This window comes from Melitaea cinxia, chromosome 19 (genome assembly GCF_905220565.1).
Source record: "Melitaea cinxia chromosome 19, ilMelCinx1.1, whole genome shotgun sequence".
Taxonomy (NCBI): Eukaryota; Metazoa; Arthropoda; class Insecta; order Lepidoptera; family Nymphalidae; genus Melitaea; species Melitaea cinxia.
In genome coordinates, this window is record NC_059412.1 from 13,069,147 (window position 1) to 13,089,795 (window position 20,649).

General features: G+C 37.6%; 1 protein-coding gene across 1 annotated transcript; it reads left to right on the forward strand.

Moving 5' to 3' along the window:
* The first annotated feature begins 7,206 nt into the window (after positions 1-7,206).
* On the forward strand, positions 7,207-9,701 carry LOC123662924. Its single transcript, XM_045597694.1, has 3 exons — positions 7,207-7,680; positions 8,245-8,381; positions 9,264-9,701. Exons 1-3 carry the CDS (start codon positions 7,449-7,451, stop codon positions 9,660-9,662), a joined length of 768 nt encoding a protein of 255 aa, XP_045453650.1. The 5' UTR covers positions 7,207-7,448; the 3' UTR covers positions 9,663-9,701.
* The last annotated feature ends 10,948 nt before the right edge of the window (positions 9,702-20,649 follow it).

Below are 20,649 nucleotides of genomic sequence, written 5' to 3' on the forward strand. Positions count from 1 at the left end.
GGAAACTCTCAAAAATCCGCATAACTTTTTACTGGGTATACCGATTTTGATGATTTTTAATTTAATCGAAAGCCGATGTTTATCATGTGGTCACATTCAAATTTCATCAAGATTTACAACTTTTGGAGTACTTTGATAATGAGTATTTACTTGACTTTTTTTCCGTCTACCTACGTTGTATTACTTGTCGATATAATTGAAGTCGGTTTTTCTTCGTTTGCCTGCAAACACAATTATTTTCAACTGTGTATGCCACGAATATCAATGTTTTAATAAAAACAATAATAAACTTATTTGTAATAATAATGATGTTTTATTAATTATTTTATATTTAAGTACGTACATTACATTGAACATAAAATTAACTGGACATTTACAAAATACTATCAATAACTTATTAATCATATTAAATGTAAAGTATCTACATAAAAGTTTATTTTATTTTCATTATTCAAATTACAAATATAAAAAAAAAAACGATTGTGAATGAATATAACTAGACAATGTAAATAAAATCTTATTAACTTAAAATAATCTTACTATAACCTATTTAATAAACATCTCAGCATGGCTTCTTCCTTGGACTAATTCACTCTGGCTACCCAAAGTCGCAGTGGGTGTGGAATCTTGCATGGTTATATCATCCCCATCGTCATGTGCAACAAGAAGTGATTGTAATGGAGATAAGCCAGCCTTCAAAACTATGTTGTGTAACACACAACATGCCATTGTAATGTTGCTAGCTACATGAGGATGATAGTGAAGAACCCTATCTCTAAGCAACCATCTCAACCGTGCTTTGAGTAATCCAAAACAGCACTCAATGCAGTTACGGGATTGCACATGCTTCTGCGTGTATCTTTCTTCAACATAACCTTGAACTGCATTGGGGATAGGTGTCATAAGCCAAGGACGTTGTGGATATCCAGAGTCACCTGAAAAATTAGTTTCTGTAGACAAAACACATGAAAACTAACTACTGTTAGATGTTTTTACTATTTTAGATACCTACCTAATAGCCATAACTGTTCCGTATTTTGATGAAGTTCTCGCATATATGATTCAACTATACCGGAAGACCATATATGTGAATCGTGTGTAGCTCCACCACAAATCTGAAAAATAAAACTTTTATTAAGAAATGTTTTATCTAGCTATAACATGCCAACTAGAATATATAAATATAATATCTACCATTTGAACGTTTAATGAATGATACCCTTCTCTATTATAAATTGGTTTATATTATAAATTTCTATTATAAATTTTCTATTATTATTGGGCTTTACTGAAGCTACGTGGGTACAATCAATGCACCCAATTACACCAGGCAGGCCAAATCTTCTCTGGAAACTGAAACATTAATCGTTAATTTAAATTTTCCGGTATAGGTGTAATCTTTAAACACATATTTGGCACATTAAATGAAGATGATGCTGAAAGTTACTATAAGGCTATTCAAGCTCTGTATAGCAATGAGAAAAAGATTATTGATTCGTTAACGAAGATAATTACAGTTTCTCAATCGCGATCAGTAATATTAATAACTCTTTGCATAAAATTAACTTGAACCAAGCAAAGTTAAATGATGTCGTTGACCAATTAAAAATGATAATCATTAATGTAACCCATAAATTTAATACTGTAAGTGTAGAAAGTATGTTTATTTACATTATCCTTTAGAGTCGAAGACTTATTAAATGCCATTTTATTTGTAAAAAGCAATATTCTACACCCATCAATTCTGACACCAAATCAATTGTATAATGATATTGTCAATAATCTTAAGTTAATTCCTAAGTATACAGATTTTCCTGTAAGTTTAGATATAAGCAATATACATACTTTTATTAATATAGCCGATTTAACATGTTATCATCTAAATAATAGAATAATGTTTATAGTTAAGCTTCCTTTAGTAGACCTACAGCAATTTAATGTATATAAAAACATACATTTACTAACCCCACACGACAGCGACAAGTTGAACTCGTTTGCTATGATTCTCCCTTCAGAACAGTTCCTGGCTCTTAGTATAGATAGATTATCATATACTTACCTTAGTAATCTACATACTTGTAAAAAGATACTTACCGAAACTTACCTTTATGAAATCACAGATGTTTACTCTGTACTTAATAATCCGTCCTGTGAAGTAGAAATTATCACCCAAGCCTTGTCATCAATTCCTGAAAATTGCCCTTATAATTTTATCTTTGGAGATGTAGATATTTGGCACAGATTAAACAATAATAAATGGGTGTTTGTTCAAACAAAACCCTCAAAACTATCTATAGAATGCGATCACAGTGCCTTTGAATTTGTAATAACCGGTACAGGTATTCTTAATATTCCTTCTCAATGTACAGCCTTCTTTAAGAATCTAAAATTAGTTGCAAAAACGTATCCAAGAATTAATGTTCCCTCTATATCCTCGGACTTTAATATAATTAATGATAGTTGCTGTAATTTTAATCGTCTTAAAAAAATAAATGTTGATATACCAATTCCTAAAATTAAAAGTGTTAGCCTAGATAATTTAAAAACTTTTAAAATTGTATCCTATGAAATAATTGATAACTTGAATATTGTTGAAAAACCTAGCAACTTTAATAATCATGTAAGTTTTCCTATTATTAGTATATTATCTTTAATTTTATGTGTCTCCTTAGTTTTAAGCTATTTTTGTAAAAGGGGCAAGTGTTTTAAAAAGCTCGCGGTTAATCCTATAACAGAGAATATTACAGATAACGATAATCCTGATTTTGAACTTAGACCAGTTTCAACTATTCCGCGTTTAGGTACTAAATAATTACTACCGGAAACTTAAGTTTCCGTAAGTTTCCCTCTTAACCGGGGGGCTGTTATATACATGTTATGTATGTAATAACCCTGACACTGGTGCCTCGTAAGCACTTTGAATTAGAAGCTTATTAATCTCGAGTCTTCAGGGCTCAGTCTCCAGTCAACTTCGGGTCAGGCCACTTGCCTTTTCCATTTTCCACTGTTTCAAATTAATTAACTTAAATAAAGTAACCTTTTAAATCAAGTTCAGATTTCCTTTTCACCTTTTTTTTAAAATGACTCGAAACAAAAACCCGTATAACAGAGCCATACCACACTTTGCTTAACTAGGTAGGTACTAAAAACCCGGAACAATATGCGAGAAGATTAAGAAATAGATGGCACTAGTAGAATAGTTTCAAGTTATAGTTTCTTACTGTACAATATTAGACTACCTACATTCCAGTCTTCCGTGACCACGGCTTCTGTAAAGATGTCGAAATGTCGGAAAATAAAAATAAATAAAAATCGCCTAAATATCCGTTAAAAATGAATTCATAGGTACTAAAAATAATTAGGTAGGTAGGTATTATTGAGTATGGGGGAGAGAAGAGAGGCCTTTGAACAGCTGAGGGACACAAACGGCTGAATAAGATACCATTGTTAGAATATTAATATGTAACTAGTTTTTATAGTCTATGCTATTACTCTGAATATCCTACTTTTTCAAGTGTTGTTTTAAATTATAATGTAAGAAAGAAAAAAGAAATGTTTAATTAAGTGAGTTGCGTGGGGGCCTAACAACCTAAACATGCAGAACTATTAGGTAAATCATATAAATTCTCACATCAACGGACCTCTGTTCATTTTCGTACTGTTTAACCTTTTGACCGCCACGCCTCAAAACCATTCCCGTGCCCTGTACGCCAAGGCATAAAATAAACAAAAATACCTACGAAAAAAATAGTGCTGCCAAGAGTCGTTATCGAGTACCCCACAGTGACTTGTTTTTGCTGGTTTTTATGCAATAAATGACTACTTATATAATCTAGGAAGGTTTATTTTTTAATATTTTTCTTGTGTTATCTTACACTCGTTATATATACTTACAACAACATAAATAAAAAACAAACATTACAAAAATAATCGTAGTAAAGCACAACACTCTTTTCTATCGCCATGACGTCATTGTCACGACTGGACGACTACGGCGCAGCTGGCCTACGGTTTTGAAACTCTCTTTAGAGACGTGCTGTGTCGCACGCAAGGAAGCCGCAGGCTATATATCGATTTCGAATCGAATTGATATATACATGAAAAGTAATTTAGAAAAAAATTAACCGAATTCAAATTTGTAGTTTTTTAACCGACTTCATAAAAGGAGGAGGTTACTCAATTCGACCGATTCGATATATATTTTATATTTTTTTATTTATGTTCGGGGATAACTTTTTCGTTTATGATCCGATTTTGATAATTCTTTTTTTGTTGGAAAGAAGATAACCCCGGTGTAGTACCATGCTAAGGAAACCAGGATTTGATAATGAGATCTCGAAAATCTGCATAACTTTTACTGGGTGCATCGATTTTGATGATTTTTAATTTGAAAAGAAATCTCAACTTTTGAACAAGAATTATTGTTTGCTCGCAAACGAAAAAAAACCGACTTCAATTACATCGACGAGTAATACAACGTAGATCGACGAAAAAATAGTCAAGCAACTACGCGTTATCAAAGATTACTCAAAAAGTAGTTATCAGATCTCGATAAAATTTATATGTGACCACATGATAAACATCAGCTTTCGATTAAATTAAAAATTATCAAAATCGGTACGACCAGCAAAAAGTTATTGCGGATTTTCGAGAGTTTCCCTCGATTTCTCTGGGATTTCATTATCAGATCCTGGTTTCCTTATCATGATACCAAACTAGGGATATCCCCTGTCCAACAAAAAAAGAATTATCAAAATCGGTACATCGGTAGGTCGACGAAAAAAGCGTCAAGTAAAAACGCATTATTAGATATAACTCGAAAAGTGGTTGTTAGATCTCAAATAAATTTAAATGGGACCAAATGACACACACCAGCTTTCGATTAAAAAAAAATTGTCGAAATCGGTCCGCACGGTCGAAAGTTCTGAAGATACATTAAAAAAATGCAGTCGAATTGAGAACGTCCTCCTTTTTTGGAAGTCGGTTAAAAATGGAATATTTTTCTATTCACAGTTCCATCGTTGTCACGCCGCCATATTTCACTACGTCCTCGTTTGACGCAGGACGCGCTGTAATTGATCGAAGCATGACCACACGAATTAGTGTAGAATTCAAATTTTTATCGACACTGTTTCATAGTGTCCCGTGTTCCATTGTTCCCCAACTCAATAGTTGATCCGATGAAGCAAATTAATATAATCGGTGCGGTCGATGCCAGCCTTAGTTTAAAAGAAATATTTACATGCGTTAAATATTTTTTTGCTTAGGTAGCAAATAGTACTAAAACAGTACTGAGTAAGTAGCAATATTACAAATCAAATATTTCACGACACACGACACGACATGGGTCTCAGAAAAAAAGCTTTTATGAGAGTGGGGGTTAGAGATGATATTGATGCTGCCAGATGATTTTGAGAATGAGAAAGAAAATCGTAATTTTGCTCTTAGATAAAAAAATGAAAAAAATAAAGAAAAAAATTATTGGTAATTGTATATTATTAAAATCATCGACGCCTTCCAAAATGCGATGATGTTCTAAGGTATCGCTCGTTTTGCACTTCACTAGTTTTCTCGCTATTCGCTTATGACGTCATCAGCGTGTCGTCTATACTTGACAACGGCGTGTAGAGAACGGATTAATGACTACGCGCTAGAGATGCGCCAGATTTGAGATATCAGATTTATTATGGCGATTTGATTGATTTTAGTTTATTTGATTTTTTATTCATTTGCTATTTATGTGTTAGCTGATAATAGTTTTATGTTTTTTACCTTTTGTTTTATTCAAATATCAAATTATTTATAGAAAATGTAACAAGTTTGAGTTGAATTTTGAATAGCTAATTGCAAAAATGACTAGTAATTATGATTTTTTTTAAAGTGCAATAAAGAATATATAAATCATCTATACCATTTTGACTAGCCCGTTGGCGCAGTTTGTAGTGACTACAGGTCAGCAGGTGCTTTCTGCTCCGGAGGTTATGGGTTTGATTCCCACCCCGAGTCTGGGTATAATATATATTTATTTATATGTGTATTATTTATATGTATGCTTATCAAAAAAAAAAAAAAAAAAATAGCTATACCAGTCAGCTGTTACCTATAACACAAGCATTAAGTTGCTTACTTTAGGAACAGATCGATGGCTCCTAAGTATACTGAGTCAACTCTACTTTTAATAACTTTATTTTTTTGTTACATAGGTAGATAGGAAATAAAGTAAATGTTATTAATATCTTAAAAAATTAAATTATCAAAAGTTGTTAGTTGACTCAGTATACTTAGGAGCCATCGAGATGACCATGTGTGTATGTTGTAAATATTTATTTATTTATTATTTATTTATACCTCTTGCGTCACATCCCTAGCGGTCAACTATAGACGACTTCGGCGTTCGGAACATATCATTTACGTGGAATAAGAATGCATGTTTTTATTTCAATGTTTCTCAGTACGTGTAGCTCTAAAAGACTTGTTTTTTATACTCAAATGTTGCGGGGATATTCTATTTTCATAAATGTTGAATTAAAATACTAGAAACATTTTTTTAATAATTTTATTTAATATTTTTGTGGTCCGGGTTTTTTGTCACCTATAGACGTCGCTGGCGCACAGGACTCGCGAGCCCTTGTCAAGTATAGGTGACTACGGCGGTCAAAAGGTTAAAGAAGAAATTAAAATTTATCAAAATGGACGCCATGAACCACTCGTCGGCCCTGAGAAACAAAAGTTATTTTTCTATGGTTGAATTCATTCCGAAAGTATTGTACTGAACTAATATTAAGAATGTCGAGTATAGAGGTTTATCCGCAGCTTTGTGAAGGGAGTAAGTTTAGTAATTGGAAATTTAGATTAAATATTTTATTTGAAGAAAAAGGTATTGCGTACTTATTAAAAGGAAAGAAAGAAGATAATTTAAAAAAAGACACTTATAAAAAGATTGATAATTATAAACTGCTGAAATGATAAATTTTTGGAAGTAGTAAAACCAGCAACCAGTGCATTAGAAATGTTAAAACTATTAAGTGGAGTATTTGAAAGAAGAAGCACATTTAACAAAGTATTACTCAAAAAGAAACTCATTACTTTGAAACATCAATTCTCAAATAAACTTAATCATTTAATTACCTTTGAAAATATAATTAATGAATTAGAAGGTGGAGGTGCAAGGATAGAGGAATTAGATAAGGTGGAGCAACCTGTTTATAACATTACCTTAAGGTGCGTATCGACTTCGCGCTCCGAGAGTTCGAACATTGGCGCGCGCTCCAGCCGCGCGAAATGGATACCAGTTTGGAACGCGCGCCAAGGTGTTCGTTGGAGCGCCCGAACGCGGAGCGGTCCGTTCCGTCGGGTGTCGGTTTTTTACCACGTATCAGTCGTGGCGCGCGAGCCAATTGAGACGGGTCGTCGTATTTTTTGTGTTTGTTGCGCTCCGAATAATAATTATGGATAACCAAAGTTGCCGTAAGTTAATTCAGCTATATGGTATGAAAGAACTTTTGTGGAACAACAAAAGTTCTTCGTATCATAATAAATCGCTTAGAGAAGATGCTTGGAGAGAAATCAGTAGTGAAATGGGAGTCCCTGTGCCGGAGTTAAAGAAAAAAATGACTGTGCTCCTATCATCGTACAGAAGAGAAAAATGGAGAATATCTAAAAGCCAAATCACTGGTTCTGGTAATTATTATGATACAGATTTTTTATTATTTTTAGTTTTATATAAAAAATAACATGTATTTGCATGATAAGTTTACGGAGAAATTAACTAAACTATCTATATAATAAATAAGAATTAGTCGCACTAAAACTCGAGAACGGCTGGACCGATTTAGATGATTGTGGTTTTGTTTTTTTTTTATACCACTAGATCGGCAAACAAGCGTACGGCTCACCTGATGGTAAGTGACTACCGTAGCCTATAGACGCCTGCAACACCAGAAGCATCGCAAGCGCGTTGCCGACCCTATACCCAATCCCCCCAGGAGCTCTGGTCACCTTACTCACCAACAGGAACACAACACTGCTTGAAAGCAGTATTATTTAGCTATGGTCTTCTGTAAGGTCGAGGTACTACCCCAGTCGGGCTGCTCCATATTTTGAGCAGGTAATTTCCTGCTGTGCCCTACCTCAGGTATTTCCTGCTGTGCCCTACCTCAGGTGAAATATTTGTAGGCAGGCTAGAAGACATAAATAAAAATTCACATATACATTTTAAATATGTTATTGGTTGATTGTTCACAGGTCGGGACAGTATTTACGTATCAAAATGGTTTGGTTTTGATGATTTCAATTTCATGCAAGACAAGTGTTCACCAAATTATACAACAGATACTATGCAAGACGATGGGAATAAAGATGATGCAACAATCGCTACGCAGGTGAATAATATTACTAATTTCAATATCTATTTTGCCAGGGCATTGTTCCGTTAGTGGCAAAATGTTGAGCGAGATGTAAACGTATTTCCTTTGCGTCATTCCCAGTTCTACGTGGTACATTAGTGAGAGGGAGTAATGATGAATGATCACCGTCATTTCTCCAACTACCTGGTGTGATTCCAGTTACTGTTTCCGTGTCTAAAGATCCATGTGGTGTGTATTTCTGGCTGGACCTCTTTCGCAAAAAATTGTGCAAATGTATAACAGCCAAAACTACTTTTGTAGCTTTACTGGGTGACAGTAACATAGGTTTCCTTAAAACCCTGGAAACCGAGCTTGCTATTCCACAAGCATTTTCCACTACTCTACGTCCTCTTGACAGACGATAGTTAAATATTCTTTCTGGAGATCCCCTCTCTGGCTCCCCTTGGAACGGTTTCATTGTGTATTCGTTTAGTGCAAATGCTTTGTCTGCCAGAATAACGTATGGAACTCTGAGGGTGTATGGTATTTGAAGTATCGATGGCTGAGGTATTTTCATGGACTTTTCTTCGAGTCTTTTGTATAATGTAGTACGTTTAAAAATCCCCCCGTCCGAAAGTCTCCCCTGGGAACCAATGTCAACGTATCTAAAACAGTAGTCCGCGTCTACGAGAGCGAAGAGTACGATACTAAAAAAGTGTAGTTATAATATTCCGTGCCGCTGTTACCAGGTGCCTGTATCATAACGTGTTTTCCATCCATGGCACCTATTATAGCATGAGGAAAATCCCATTTTTCTTGAAATTCTTGAGCAATTTCCAACCAGTCGGATGTGGGGATCTGTAAAATTACAAATAACTATAAAATACAAAGTTAATTAAATTCACGTTCATATTTCAGGAATCTACACCACAAAATAAAGTGTGTAATACACAAGAACAATTTAATGATATTATTCAAAAAGCACCGGAAAAAACTGCCAAGAAGACCTCAAAAAAAAAAAGGAAACAAGAAGAAGAGGACGATAAAATGTTGACAGAAGCGTTCAAAATTTTAACCGAACCGTCGCAAGCTACTGATCCATATTTCAGTTATGGCCAGCACATAGCAAATGAATTAAGAAAATATGACAGCCATACTTTAATATATGTCAAACAGGCAATAAACAATATAATTTTTGAAGCCGATTTAGGCAAATACAGTCCACTTTATGGGTATACAACACAAGAGCCTCAAAATCTCTCAAGTTTAAATACTGATTCTTTGGCCAGTACGTCAACTCAAGCTAACGAGAAGTAATTTAATTTAAAAAAGTTAAATAAATATAATACTAATTAATACAGTGTTTTTCACTTACTTTTACCCAATCTTTTAAAACCTCACTGATAGCATCACAAACTTCTAGGACTATCCTAGATATAGACTGCTTTGAAACTCTAAACAGGTATTGCAAGCTTGTATACGAGTCTCCAGTGGCAAGAAATCTCAAAGTTATAGCCAGCCTTTCAGTCAGTGTGATAGCTTCGCGAAACTGGGTGTCCATTTTTTTCACCTTTGGCTCTATCAAGTTATGCAAGTAATAAAAATCTTCTGTAGACATTCTTGTGAAGTTTTTTATTGTGTCTTCTATCACTTCGAACTGCATATCTCTTATAAGTGTGCCTGTTTAAGCAACGTCTAAAGAAGTACTATATGTCCCTTAACATATAATAATATTCAGATTTTAACATGCATATTTTATATTATCAATATATATTTTACATTTATACACGTATATTAATACTATTTTGATTATTTATGTATGGATATTTGTACTTATATGTGTATTTGTATGAATTAATGAATCTATCATACACTATTTTTATTCATCCTTAAGAATATTGTACACTTCCTATCCGTCACTACTATATCATGTCCTGTGCCCAAAGGTTATCTGGAAGAAATCGCTCTTCAGCGATAAGATCGCCTTTGTACATCTTTTATTTTGTAATTACTACTGTTGGTTTATATTTTGGTGTACAATAAAGAATATATTATTATTATTATTATTATAAGTGTCACTCCATACTGCATTCTTTTTCGGTACAGCTCTTTTATCCACCAACGCACTTTTCGTTTCTCTTTTTTCTTTTTTATAATGCTGTGTATAATTACAAAAGCTGCTGCTGCTCGTACACGACTAGCTTCCATGATGAACGGTCAAACACTGGAACAGTTGCCACGCGCGCCAGGCGCGCTTAGTTGATATACTTCAAATCTTTGGAACGCGCTCCGCGGAACGCACTCTCGGCGCGGTCATTCATGGCGCGCGCGCCAGGAGCGCGAAGTCGATACGCAGCTTAAGGAGTATGATACCATAATAAATACACTGGAATCCCTCGACAAGGAATTAAATTTTGAATTTGTAAAGTGTAGATTACTCGATTTGGAAAATAAATTAAAAGAAAATAGTATCAAGGAGAAAATTGAAAATATGTTTATTACAAACACAGCCATTATTTGCTTTAAATGTAAACGTAGAGGACACAAATCTTTTCAGTGTGATTTAAATAATAATATTACTAACAATGATATGAAGCAAGGAACCGCTCATAATAATAGAATCTCACTATACTCGCAGTAGAAGTAATCAAATTAACCTAGACGGGAGACCTAAATTTTCATCGCTTAATTTAATTTATGTAATGAGTGATTCGAAACACGCAAGTGCTCTGCAAAAGCTAGTACTAAGCGGCAATACCGCGACATCGTTAATAAACTCTTTAAGATTAGTTTCTATATGTCAAAAAAAGGTCAATGAGACAAGTGTCATATTACAGAGTACAAGTCTAAAACTCGCAACAACAACGTCGGTTCCGAGAAAAAAAATCTTAAAAATAGGATTTTTGCGCCACGTGTAAAAAAAAAACTGTTGACCGTAAGAGCTTAAGGTGTAACATAACAGTACGAGTAAGTGTTCGCAAGCCTGTGGAATCCTTGGTTCCCGAATTATTGGCGTCAAAACTTCAGAGCTTTGAAAAGAGCGGAAGAACTGCAGGCACGGTGTCGGAAAATTGACGGTTCGGAGCCGCCTAAGAAGCCCGCCGTTTGACATCTTTGTCGTCTCTATATAGGTCTTGGATCCAGGTATATAATCACCCAGAGTGCGTACATATAGCCTCTCTATAGAGTAATAAGATCCACGTGCCCGCCAGACCGGCGCCGACAAGACCTAGTAACAACATTATTTAGAGACGAAGGCACGTACGTCACGTACATCAAGCACGCCGCATAGATACGCGTCTGTTGTACCCGGCGCTCTACCGACGACAACCGATCTGTCGAGGATTTGGTCCTGCCATCTGCGGACCAGCTCTGAAGAGGATTAGCTCGTGAGTAAAGTCGGAGAAAATTTGGCTACAACAGAAATTTCGTATTGACAACCTTAGGAGCGGACACTAACCTTCATCACACCACCAACCATCACCACCGGTCACCACTACATCGAACTTGGTACTCCACGGGGAAACATCAACACCGGCGTCCTCGTGCTGCTGCAACATCGACGACGATCGAGCTTTGAGCCACGTGAGTCCAACTGACCGACCAAATTAGTCAAAGAGTACATTATTGTTAAGCTTAAATAGTAAGTAGTATTAAGTATAGTAGTTAGTAAGTCGTAGCAGGAAGTAACAGGAGTAAAAAAAAAAAATGTCTTCGAGCCATAACACCAAGAAAGCAATCGAGGCGTCATCAGTAACCTCAAAGTCATCGGTGTTGCTTCGGAGAAGAGTTTTAAAAAAGCTTGCCACCGTAACAGTCGCATCTGCTGATCCGTTGCCGTCGACATTAAGCGACCAACTGACACAGCAAGAATATAAAAATGTGGCCGAAATAGTAATGGTCCACACCGATACAGCATCTGAGCCTCCTATCTCGGATTTGGAGGACATTAAGGCGTCCCCGGAGGGCTCGCTTGCATCGGCGAGCAGCAGGTGAACCTCCCTCCTATATACCACACCAAGGAGAGGCACAGGCGGTGAGATGGACATGGTCACGAGTGTGGCCAACAACCTTCTGCAACGTGGGAAGGAAGCACTGGAGAGTGCGGAGAAAATGAAACAGGAGTTAAAGATCACCCTCTAAGTCTAAGAGCCTACAGGGGCTGTATAAAACGGTCCTGTCGCTTTTGAACTCACGTAACCGGCACAAATGTGCTCTTGAGAAGGAGCGCGCCCGTATCGCCCAAGAGCTAGTGAGGGTTGAAAGAGCCCATATAAAGGAGCTCACAGAAATGAAAAAGACGCTCCTTTCGGGGATACAAACAGTGCAGACAGATGTTGCAGAGTCATTAAGGGAGACTCGAGCCGTGCGTTCCTGGCTGGGCTACGAGACGGTTGAGCCCTTTCATCAGATACGCGAACTCCGGGTGACACAAGCGGAGCTCCAGAAGAAAGAAAATGAGATCGTGAAGGCGATTTCGTTGGCTAAGGCCGGCAGTAAAGTGCCCCCGCAGACGAACTTCGTATCTCAAGAGGCACTAGAGGCGGTGGGGGGAAAGATAGTTTCGATCTCAAGCTTTCTAAAGAACAACATTCCGTTGGCCTTGGACGACGAAAGCAGCTCACAACCAAATATGGACACGTTGTTGAAAACCCAAATTGAAGAAATTCTACACCAAATAAAAATAACCAACATTAAAGTATCCAATCCTCAAACACACCCAGAACCGGACCTGACCCCTTTATTCGAAAGACTTAACGAAAAAGCGGAGATCACTGCTGCGCACCCTGAGGGACTCGAACAAGATCACGGCCTCCCCAAAGAAACCGTCACTAGAGACAGAGATGGCGGTTTGGAAAGTCAAAGAGACCCTGATACAATTAAAGAAGGAGTCACAAAATTGGCTCCTTGGACGCCGACTACCTACGCCCAGGTCGCAACTCGACCCAAACAAGGAGTGCGGAGCAAAGACCCAACCATACTCTCATCATCTCGTCCCGCAACCCGCAGGAAACTGGCGAGCAAGTACTGAACAAAATCAAAGACTCGCTAGACCTAACGAAGTCCGAGGCAAGGATGGAAAGGGTCCGAAAAGCATGCGACCAAAAAATTGTAGTGAGATGCGCCTCAAAAGAGGATAAGGGGTCAGGTCCGGAAAAACGCAGATTTGACGGCGCGAGAGCCCACAAACCAGGACCCCCTGGTTTGCGTGCGGGGAGTGCTTTCAAGTTACACCAACGAGGAGATAGTAGACCTTATCAAGGCCCAAAATGGCCACATCCTTAAAGCACTTAAAATGAAGGTGCGGTTTAGGAAGCGCGCCTGAAACTCCCACGAGTGCCACCCTGTGATCGAGCTTTCCCAGTGCTCTGGAGAAAGTTAATAGACAAAGGCAAGATATATATAGGATTCGGTAGATGCGCAGTCGAGGATCAGTCCCCCCTCATCCAGTGCATGAGATGCCTTGGTTTCGGACATAAAAGGCACTCTGCAAACAGGATAAAGACGCCTGCAATTACTGTGCTGGTGAACACACGGGAGGGGAACTGCGCCTCGAAAGCGAAGAGTGACCTACCCCAGTGTATAAACTGTCTCAGAGCCAAAAGATCTGGTCATGACCTGGGACACACTGCATACAGCGCGGAGTGCCCAGAATGAATAAAATATGATAATATAGCGAGATCACGGGTGCAATATTGCTAAGGGCGACCTGGGAGCCAAAGTTCTGGTCCCTAACAAAGAGGCGGAAGGTGCAGGATGCGCTTTGCACTTTATACAAGCAAACCTGCAGTGCTCAAGTTGGCAACTAGCGAACTGCTTCAGGTGGCCCAGAAAAAGGGGATCTCTTTCGCCCCAGTACAAGAACCGTATCTATCTATCTATACGGTTCTTGAAGGTAGAACGGGCGAAATGAGGTAATTAATACCCAGGCACGAAGATCATTCAGTGTACCCTGGGCCGCCAGAAACCAGTAAAGGCGGCGATTATCGTGTTCGGTGACAACGTGGAAGTCATTCATGATCCCCAAATTGTCACAGAGAACGTGGCCGCCGTCTTCGTAAAGGCCAGCCAACTCGAACTTGGCATACTGTCCGTCTACTTCGAACCAAGGGACCAAGATATGGAACCATATCTCAAACAGGTGAGAACGGCTACTGCGAAGTTTCCCACACACCATCACATAGTGGCCGGTGACGTCAACGCCTAGAGTCACTGGTGGGGCATCAGCTCCGAAGACCAGCAAGGAGCACAACTCCACGGATTTATCACTGAAACGGACCTCCACATTCATAACAATGGGGATGTACCCACGTTCGAGACTTACAGAGAAGATAGGTTATACTCGAGCTGCGTGCACTTGACCCTAACCAGTCAGTCCCTTCTCGCGAGACTGGAAACCTGGCAAGTGGAACGAAATCTGATCACATCTGATCACAACGCCATAACGTTTAGTCTGCGCACTGAGGGGCCCTTAAAACCATTGGTCCCAATCTCGACGCGTAGATACAACACCAAAAAAGCGAGATGGACAGATTTCACCGCGACTCTTACATCCGGCCTCGCGGAAGAAAGCGTCACTCTGGGTGCCGTCCATAAAGTCCGAACAAGGATGAGCTGGAGGGAATGATCGCAAAATATGTCACGATTATTCACCGCACATGTGCGACGACCATTCCGAGGATAAAACCGTGGAAAAGCGATCTCCGACCACCCTGGTGGTCGGCTGAGCTAGACTCTCTGAAAAAGGAGCAATTAAGAGCCAAACGTCGCATAAGAAATGCTGTACCCCGCAGAAGGGCTGGCGTCATAAAAGAATACGTACGGGCCAAGGAAAAATACAAACAGGCGGCAGATGAAGCAGCCACTGAGAGCTGGAAGGATTTCTGTACGGCACAGGGCTGTGAAAGTGTATGGGGACGGTATCTACAGAGTTATCAGAAAGACCTCTCGTAGGGACGAGAACGTACTGCTAAGGAACGAATCCGGCGAAACGCTGTCACCAGAACAGTCAGCAAAACTCCTGGCTAAAACGTTCTACTTAGATGACTCTGTAGACACCGAGACCGTCTATCACAAACAGATCCGAGAAGCCATAGAAAGCAAAACTCCCGCGGAGTTAATCTGTCCGACGATGACCCGCCATTTACGGCCGCTGAGCTGGACCAGGTTCTCTTGAGCCAAAATCGCAAAAAAGCTCTAGGCCTAGACGGGTTAACGTCGGATATATGCGCGGCGGCAATAAACTGCGACAGGGAGACTCCTAGCTTTGGCGAACAAATGCCTATCGCTATCCTACTTCCCCAAACAGTGGAAGGTCGCCCACGTATGCATCCTCCGCAAACCAGCCAAAGAGGACTACACTCACCCGAAGTCCTATCGGACTTCTGTCGATCCTAGGAAAGACAGTTGAGAAAATGATGGTAAGTAGACTTCAGTGGAGGCTCTTCCCTACGCTGCACCGAAGCCAGTACGGATTCATGTTACAGAGGGGAACGGAAGACGCCCTCGACGATCTCGTCAAGCATATCAGGCAGGAAATGGACTCTAAGAAGATAGTACTTCTGGTATCGCTTGACATAGAGGGGCGTTTTCGATAACGCATGGTGGTCGGCTTTCAAAAAACCGCTGGTGGACAAGCATTGCCCGAGAAACCTATTTACTATGGTCGCCTCATACTTCCAGGATCGAAAGGTCATTGTTAATTACGCCAGAGCGACCAGTGAGAAGGAGACCACGAAGGGCTGCGTCCACGGATCCATTAGCGGGCCGACCTTCTGGAACCTCATACTGGATTCGCTGCTGAGAAAGATCAGCGATATAGGAGTATATTGCCAGGCCTTTGCAGACGACGTGGTCCTCGTTTTCTCCAGCCAAAAAACCAGCCACCAGTGACCACGTCATATAGTATAGATTTCCTCAGTTCACAATTTATGATCACTGATTGGGTATATTTTTTTGCTTTGGTAAGATTAGTAATCCTACCTACTTTTTCTGCTTCTTTGCTGGGGAATTCCCCAAGTTTAAGATATTGACTTTATGTCCAGCTTGGAAACTGAGAGACCTCCGCAACAACCCATAGATGACGAAACAGATTTAGAAGGGGATGACATTGTACAGAAGTGTACCAATTTTCCTTCAATTTACGTACCTTCTGTTTTCGAAATTATCAGCAAAGAGAACATGAAAGAAACAACGTCTTTTTCTTCACAAATTGCTCTAAATCGCACGCCATCTCCTTCAACTCTGTGCTCGACTTCACCAGAGATTTTCAAAACCATTCAAAACTGGTGGTGGTCCACCACCTGCTACTAATCCACCAACTGGTGATGAGATAGCAGTGTGACTCACTCATGAGTTTACTGTAGACTCAAATGAGTTTGATTCGGATAACCAGGTACATCAAAGATACACGGGTCGATCAACTGTCCTTTATATTTACAATTTGTAAGGATTTTAAAAAACAGTAAGTAAAAACAAGGCGAATTTCTTTTACATTTTCTTTCCACTTTATTAGAATGTTACTAATCATATTCTGATGTTCATTGATATGTTTAGGATGACTATGGCTATCTTTGTTTTTATTTTAGAACTTTCAAAGGCCGTAACTTAGTGGACAAAAGTTTTGAAAAAAATCTGGGGACACAGTTTAATATTTTTTTAATGGTAAAATTAAATATTAAAAAACTGAAAAACATGTAAATGGGTTTAGAGAGTATTATAGATTGTGATAAAAAATGGAAATCAATGCGTTTCCATGCAATATTTTTAAATTGATGCGTCAATGAATAACTGAACTAGTCATGAGAACAGCAATTACTTGTATGGGACCAAGATCTTGTCAATTAAGTTCCCGTTAAAATAATTAAAAATAATTGAATGATTATAATGAAGTTCCGTTTAATAGCAATGCTGTGTATTCTAAAAACTGTTTATGATATGAAGTTTGGAAAACGATTAGTATGGTGAGTCACACATAATATATATATATATATATATATATATATATTAAGTGTAGGGACAATGTTTTTACAAAGAATAGTTGATTGACCCACACATACTTCAATAAGTATTCCATCTGCAGTAAAGAAACATGTATATAACTACATTAATTCTTGTTTCAGCTATTAAGTGACAATAAAATAGGAAAACCAGAACCACCAATTCTAGTACTTAAATCACCACTTCTCTGTGAGAATCCTGAACCAGAAATAGAAATGGTATGTTTATTATACAGTTATTAATAACTTGTAGTAGCCAAATGCTGTTACTATTTATATATGTTATTATACACTGTAATGTAATGCATAATAAATAATTTTAATTCATTATTTTAGATGTCGCAACCAGGCACATCAATAAAGACCTAACACAACACACCAACAAGTAACTTATTGATAAATATGAAACATGTTTATACTTCATTTGCATCATATTGCATGTACTTAGCAATTAGCTAAATAATTAAAAAAAAAAAAAAAAAAACAAAAACTTCTAAACAACCGGACACACTACAGATCACCACCAACCACACCAACAAAGAAAAAAGTGAAGTCCGAATTATAAATTAAGAAATAAACAGGTATGTTATTTTTTATTTTTATTATTTTTTTTTCTAATATGTACCTATAGTACATAATATTTATATCTGTTTGTGGCACTAAGATCAAGATTCAGTATAAACACGTAATATCAATAATAATTAATTACTACAATATACAAACTGAATCAAAATTAATTTATTAAACTCATGTTGGTGAAACTAGTAAAATCTTGTAGAATCAATTATTATTTATGATACATACAGGGTGTCCCAGAAAGAATGGATAACCCTGAAGCGCTTAATAGTACGGCTATCAAGCGCTCTAATAAAAATACACAAAACAAAAAATTCCAAGTGGTGCCAAAAATATGAGGTTTTTAAAAAAAAATACATATTTATTGACCTTACTCTACTTTCATGTACACCACGGCCGCAAATTAATGAAATTTGTTGTGTTTTTGGTGTTATCTTTTTCCTCATAGACTATTCTATTAGAAATGCAGTAAAGAGTATGAGTATCTATTGTACTTTTTCGGAAAAAAAAAATATCAACTTCAATTTTTAGCATAAAATTTGATAAGAAAATAATTTTGACAAAGTTTGAGAGCCTTTCGTGAAAAAAAAAAGTATGAAGACCTAAGCGGCCAACTATTTCAAAAATATGCGCAGTTAATACAGATTACAAAATGGTATAATACATGATTTTATTTAACGTTAAGATGCAAAAAGAGTAAACTCGACTGAAGAAAGAAAAAAATAATGTTGTCTTAAATTGTTAAAATAAAAGCGTTAAGTTGTACATAAATCAATCTTTATTTTATAAAAGGTGTTCGAATTGTCTGCCACCGACTCTGATACAAGCTTGACATCTTCTAATAAATGCTCTTCTAAGAAGTCGTGCGTAGCGCCGTTCAGTTATTATTGAAGCGGCTTCCTGCACACGACATCGTAATTCCTCCAAACTTGAAATAGGCTTGAAGTACACCTGTTCTTTTAGACAGCCCCAGTAAAAAGACGACGCCTGAAGGAAGGTAAGGTAGGAAGGATTAACTGAGGTAGGGCACAGCAGGAATTTCTTGCTCAAAATATGGAGCAGCCCGACTGGGGTAGTACCTCGACCTTACAGAAGATCACAGCAAAATAATACTGTTTTCAAGCAGTATTGTGTTCCTGTTGGTGAGTAAGGTGACCAGAGCTCCTGGGGGGATTGGGGATTGGGTCGGTAACGCGCTTGCGATGCTTCTGGTATTGCAGGCGTCTATAAGCTACGGTGATCGCTTACCATCAGGTAAGCCGTACGCTTGTTTGCCGACCTAGTGACATAAAAAAAAAAGGAAGACGTGCCTGAGGAAGTGAGACAATCCCACTGGCTACAAAATGATGGTTGTCCTGCACATTATGCTGCAAACGTCCGTGTGTATTTAAATGCCACGTATCCAAATAGATGGATTGGTCGTTTGGGTCCCATTTTGTGGCCACCGCGATCCCCGGACTTAAATCCACTAGATTTTTTTTACTGGGGCTGTCTAAAAGAACAGGTGTACTTCAAGCCTATTTCAAGTTTGGAGGAATTACGATGTCGTGTGCAGGAAGCCGCTTCAATAATAACTGAACGGCGCTACGCACGACTTCTTAGAAGAGCATTTATTAGAAGATGTCAAGCTTGTATCAGAGTCGGTGGCAGACAATTCGAACACCTTTTATAAAATAAAGATTGATTTATGTACAACTTAACGCTTTTATTTTAACAATTTAAGACAACATTATTTTTTTCTTTCTTCAGTCGAGTTTACTCTTTTTGCATCTTAACGTTAAATAAAATCATGTATTATACCATTTTGTAATCTGTATTAACTGCGCATATTTTTGAAATAGTTGGCCGCTTAGGTCTTCATACTTTTTTTTTTCACGAAAGGCTCTCAAACTTTGTCAAAATTATTTTCTTATCAAATTTTATGCTAAAAATTGAAGTTGATATTTTTTTTTTCCGAAAAAGTACAATAGATACTCATACTCTTTACTGCATTTCTAATAGAATAGTCTATGAGGAAAAAGATAACACCAAAAACACAACAAATTTCATTAATTTGCGGCCGTGGTGTACATGAAAGTAGAGCAAGGTCAATAAATATGTACTTTTTTTTAAAAAACCTCATATTTTTGGCACCACTTGGAATTTTTTGTTTTGTGTATTTTTATTAGAGCCCTTGATAGCCGTACTATTAGGCGCTTCAGGGTTATCCATTCTTTCTGGGACACCCTGTATATGTATTATTGTTTGGATATAATTATAACATTGTGTAGATATTTATTTATTTCTTATTTAAGATCAATAAGGGCAGTTCAAATGCAGTACTGCAAATACCTGAAAACGAAATTGCCTGTAGACAGGAAGTCCACGAGGTGCAGATGGCGGGTGGAAAACAAAAACTAAAAAAAAATATTATTAAAAATAGAACTATCAAAAAACAAACTAGAATATTATAAAAACAAATTAAACTTTGCATTATACAGTATTTTTTATTATTAACTATTTACTAAAATATCCTAGTAAAAGTTTGTAACACAGCATTAGCACTACTCCTTGGAACTTCTCCGGACACTTCTGTTATTTTCGACCGTACTCTTTAACTGCACGTCGCCATGGTCCACTGCAATATTGTGAAGTACAGCTAAAGCAACTATTGCGGTCTTTACATTTTGTAGCTTATCATAGCTATCTACCTTGTGACCGTGATTTCAGGTTAGTAGAAAAGGAAAAGA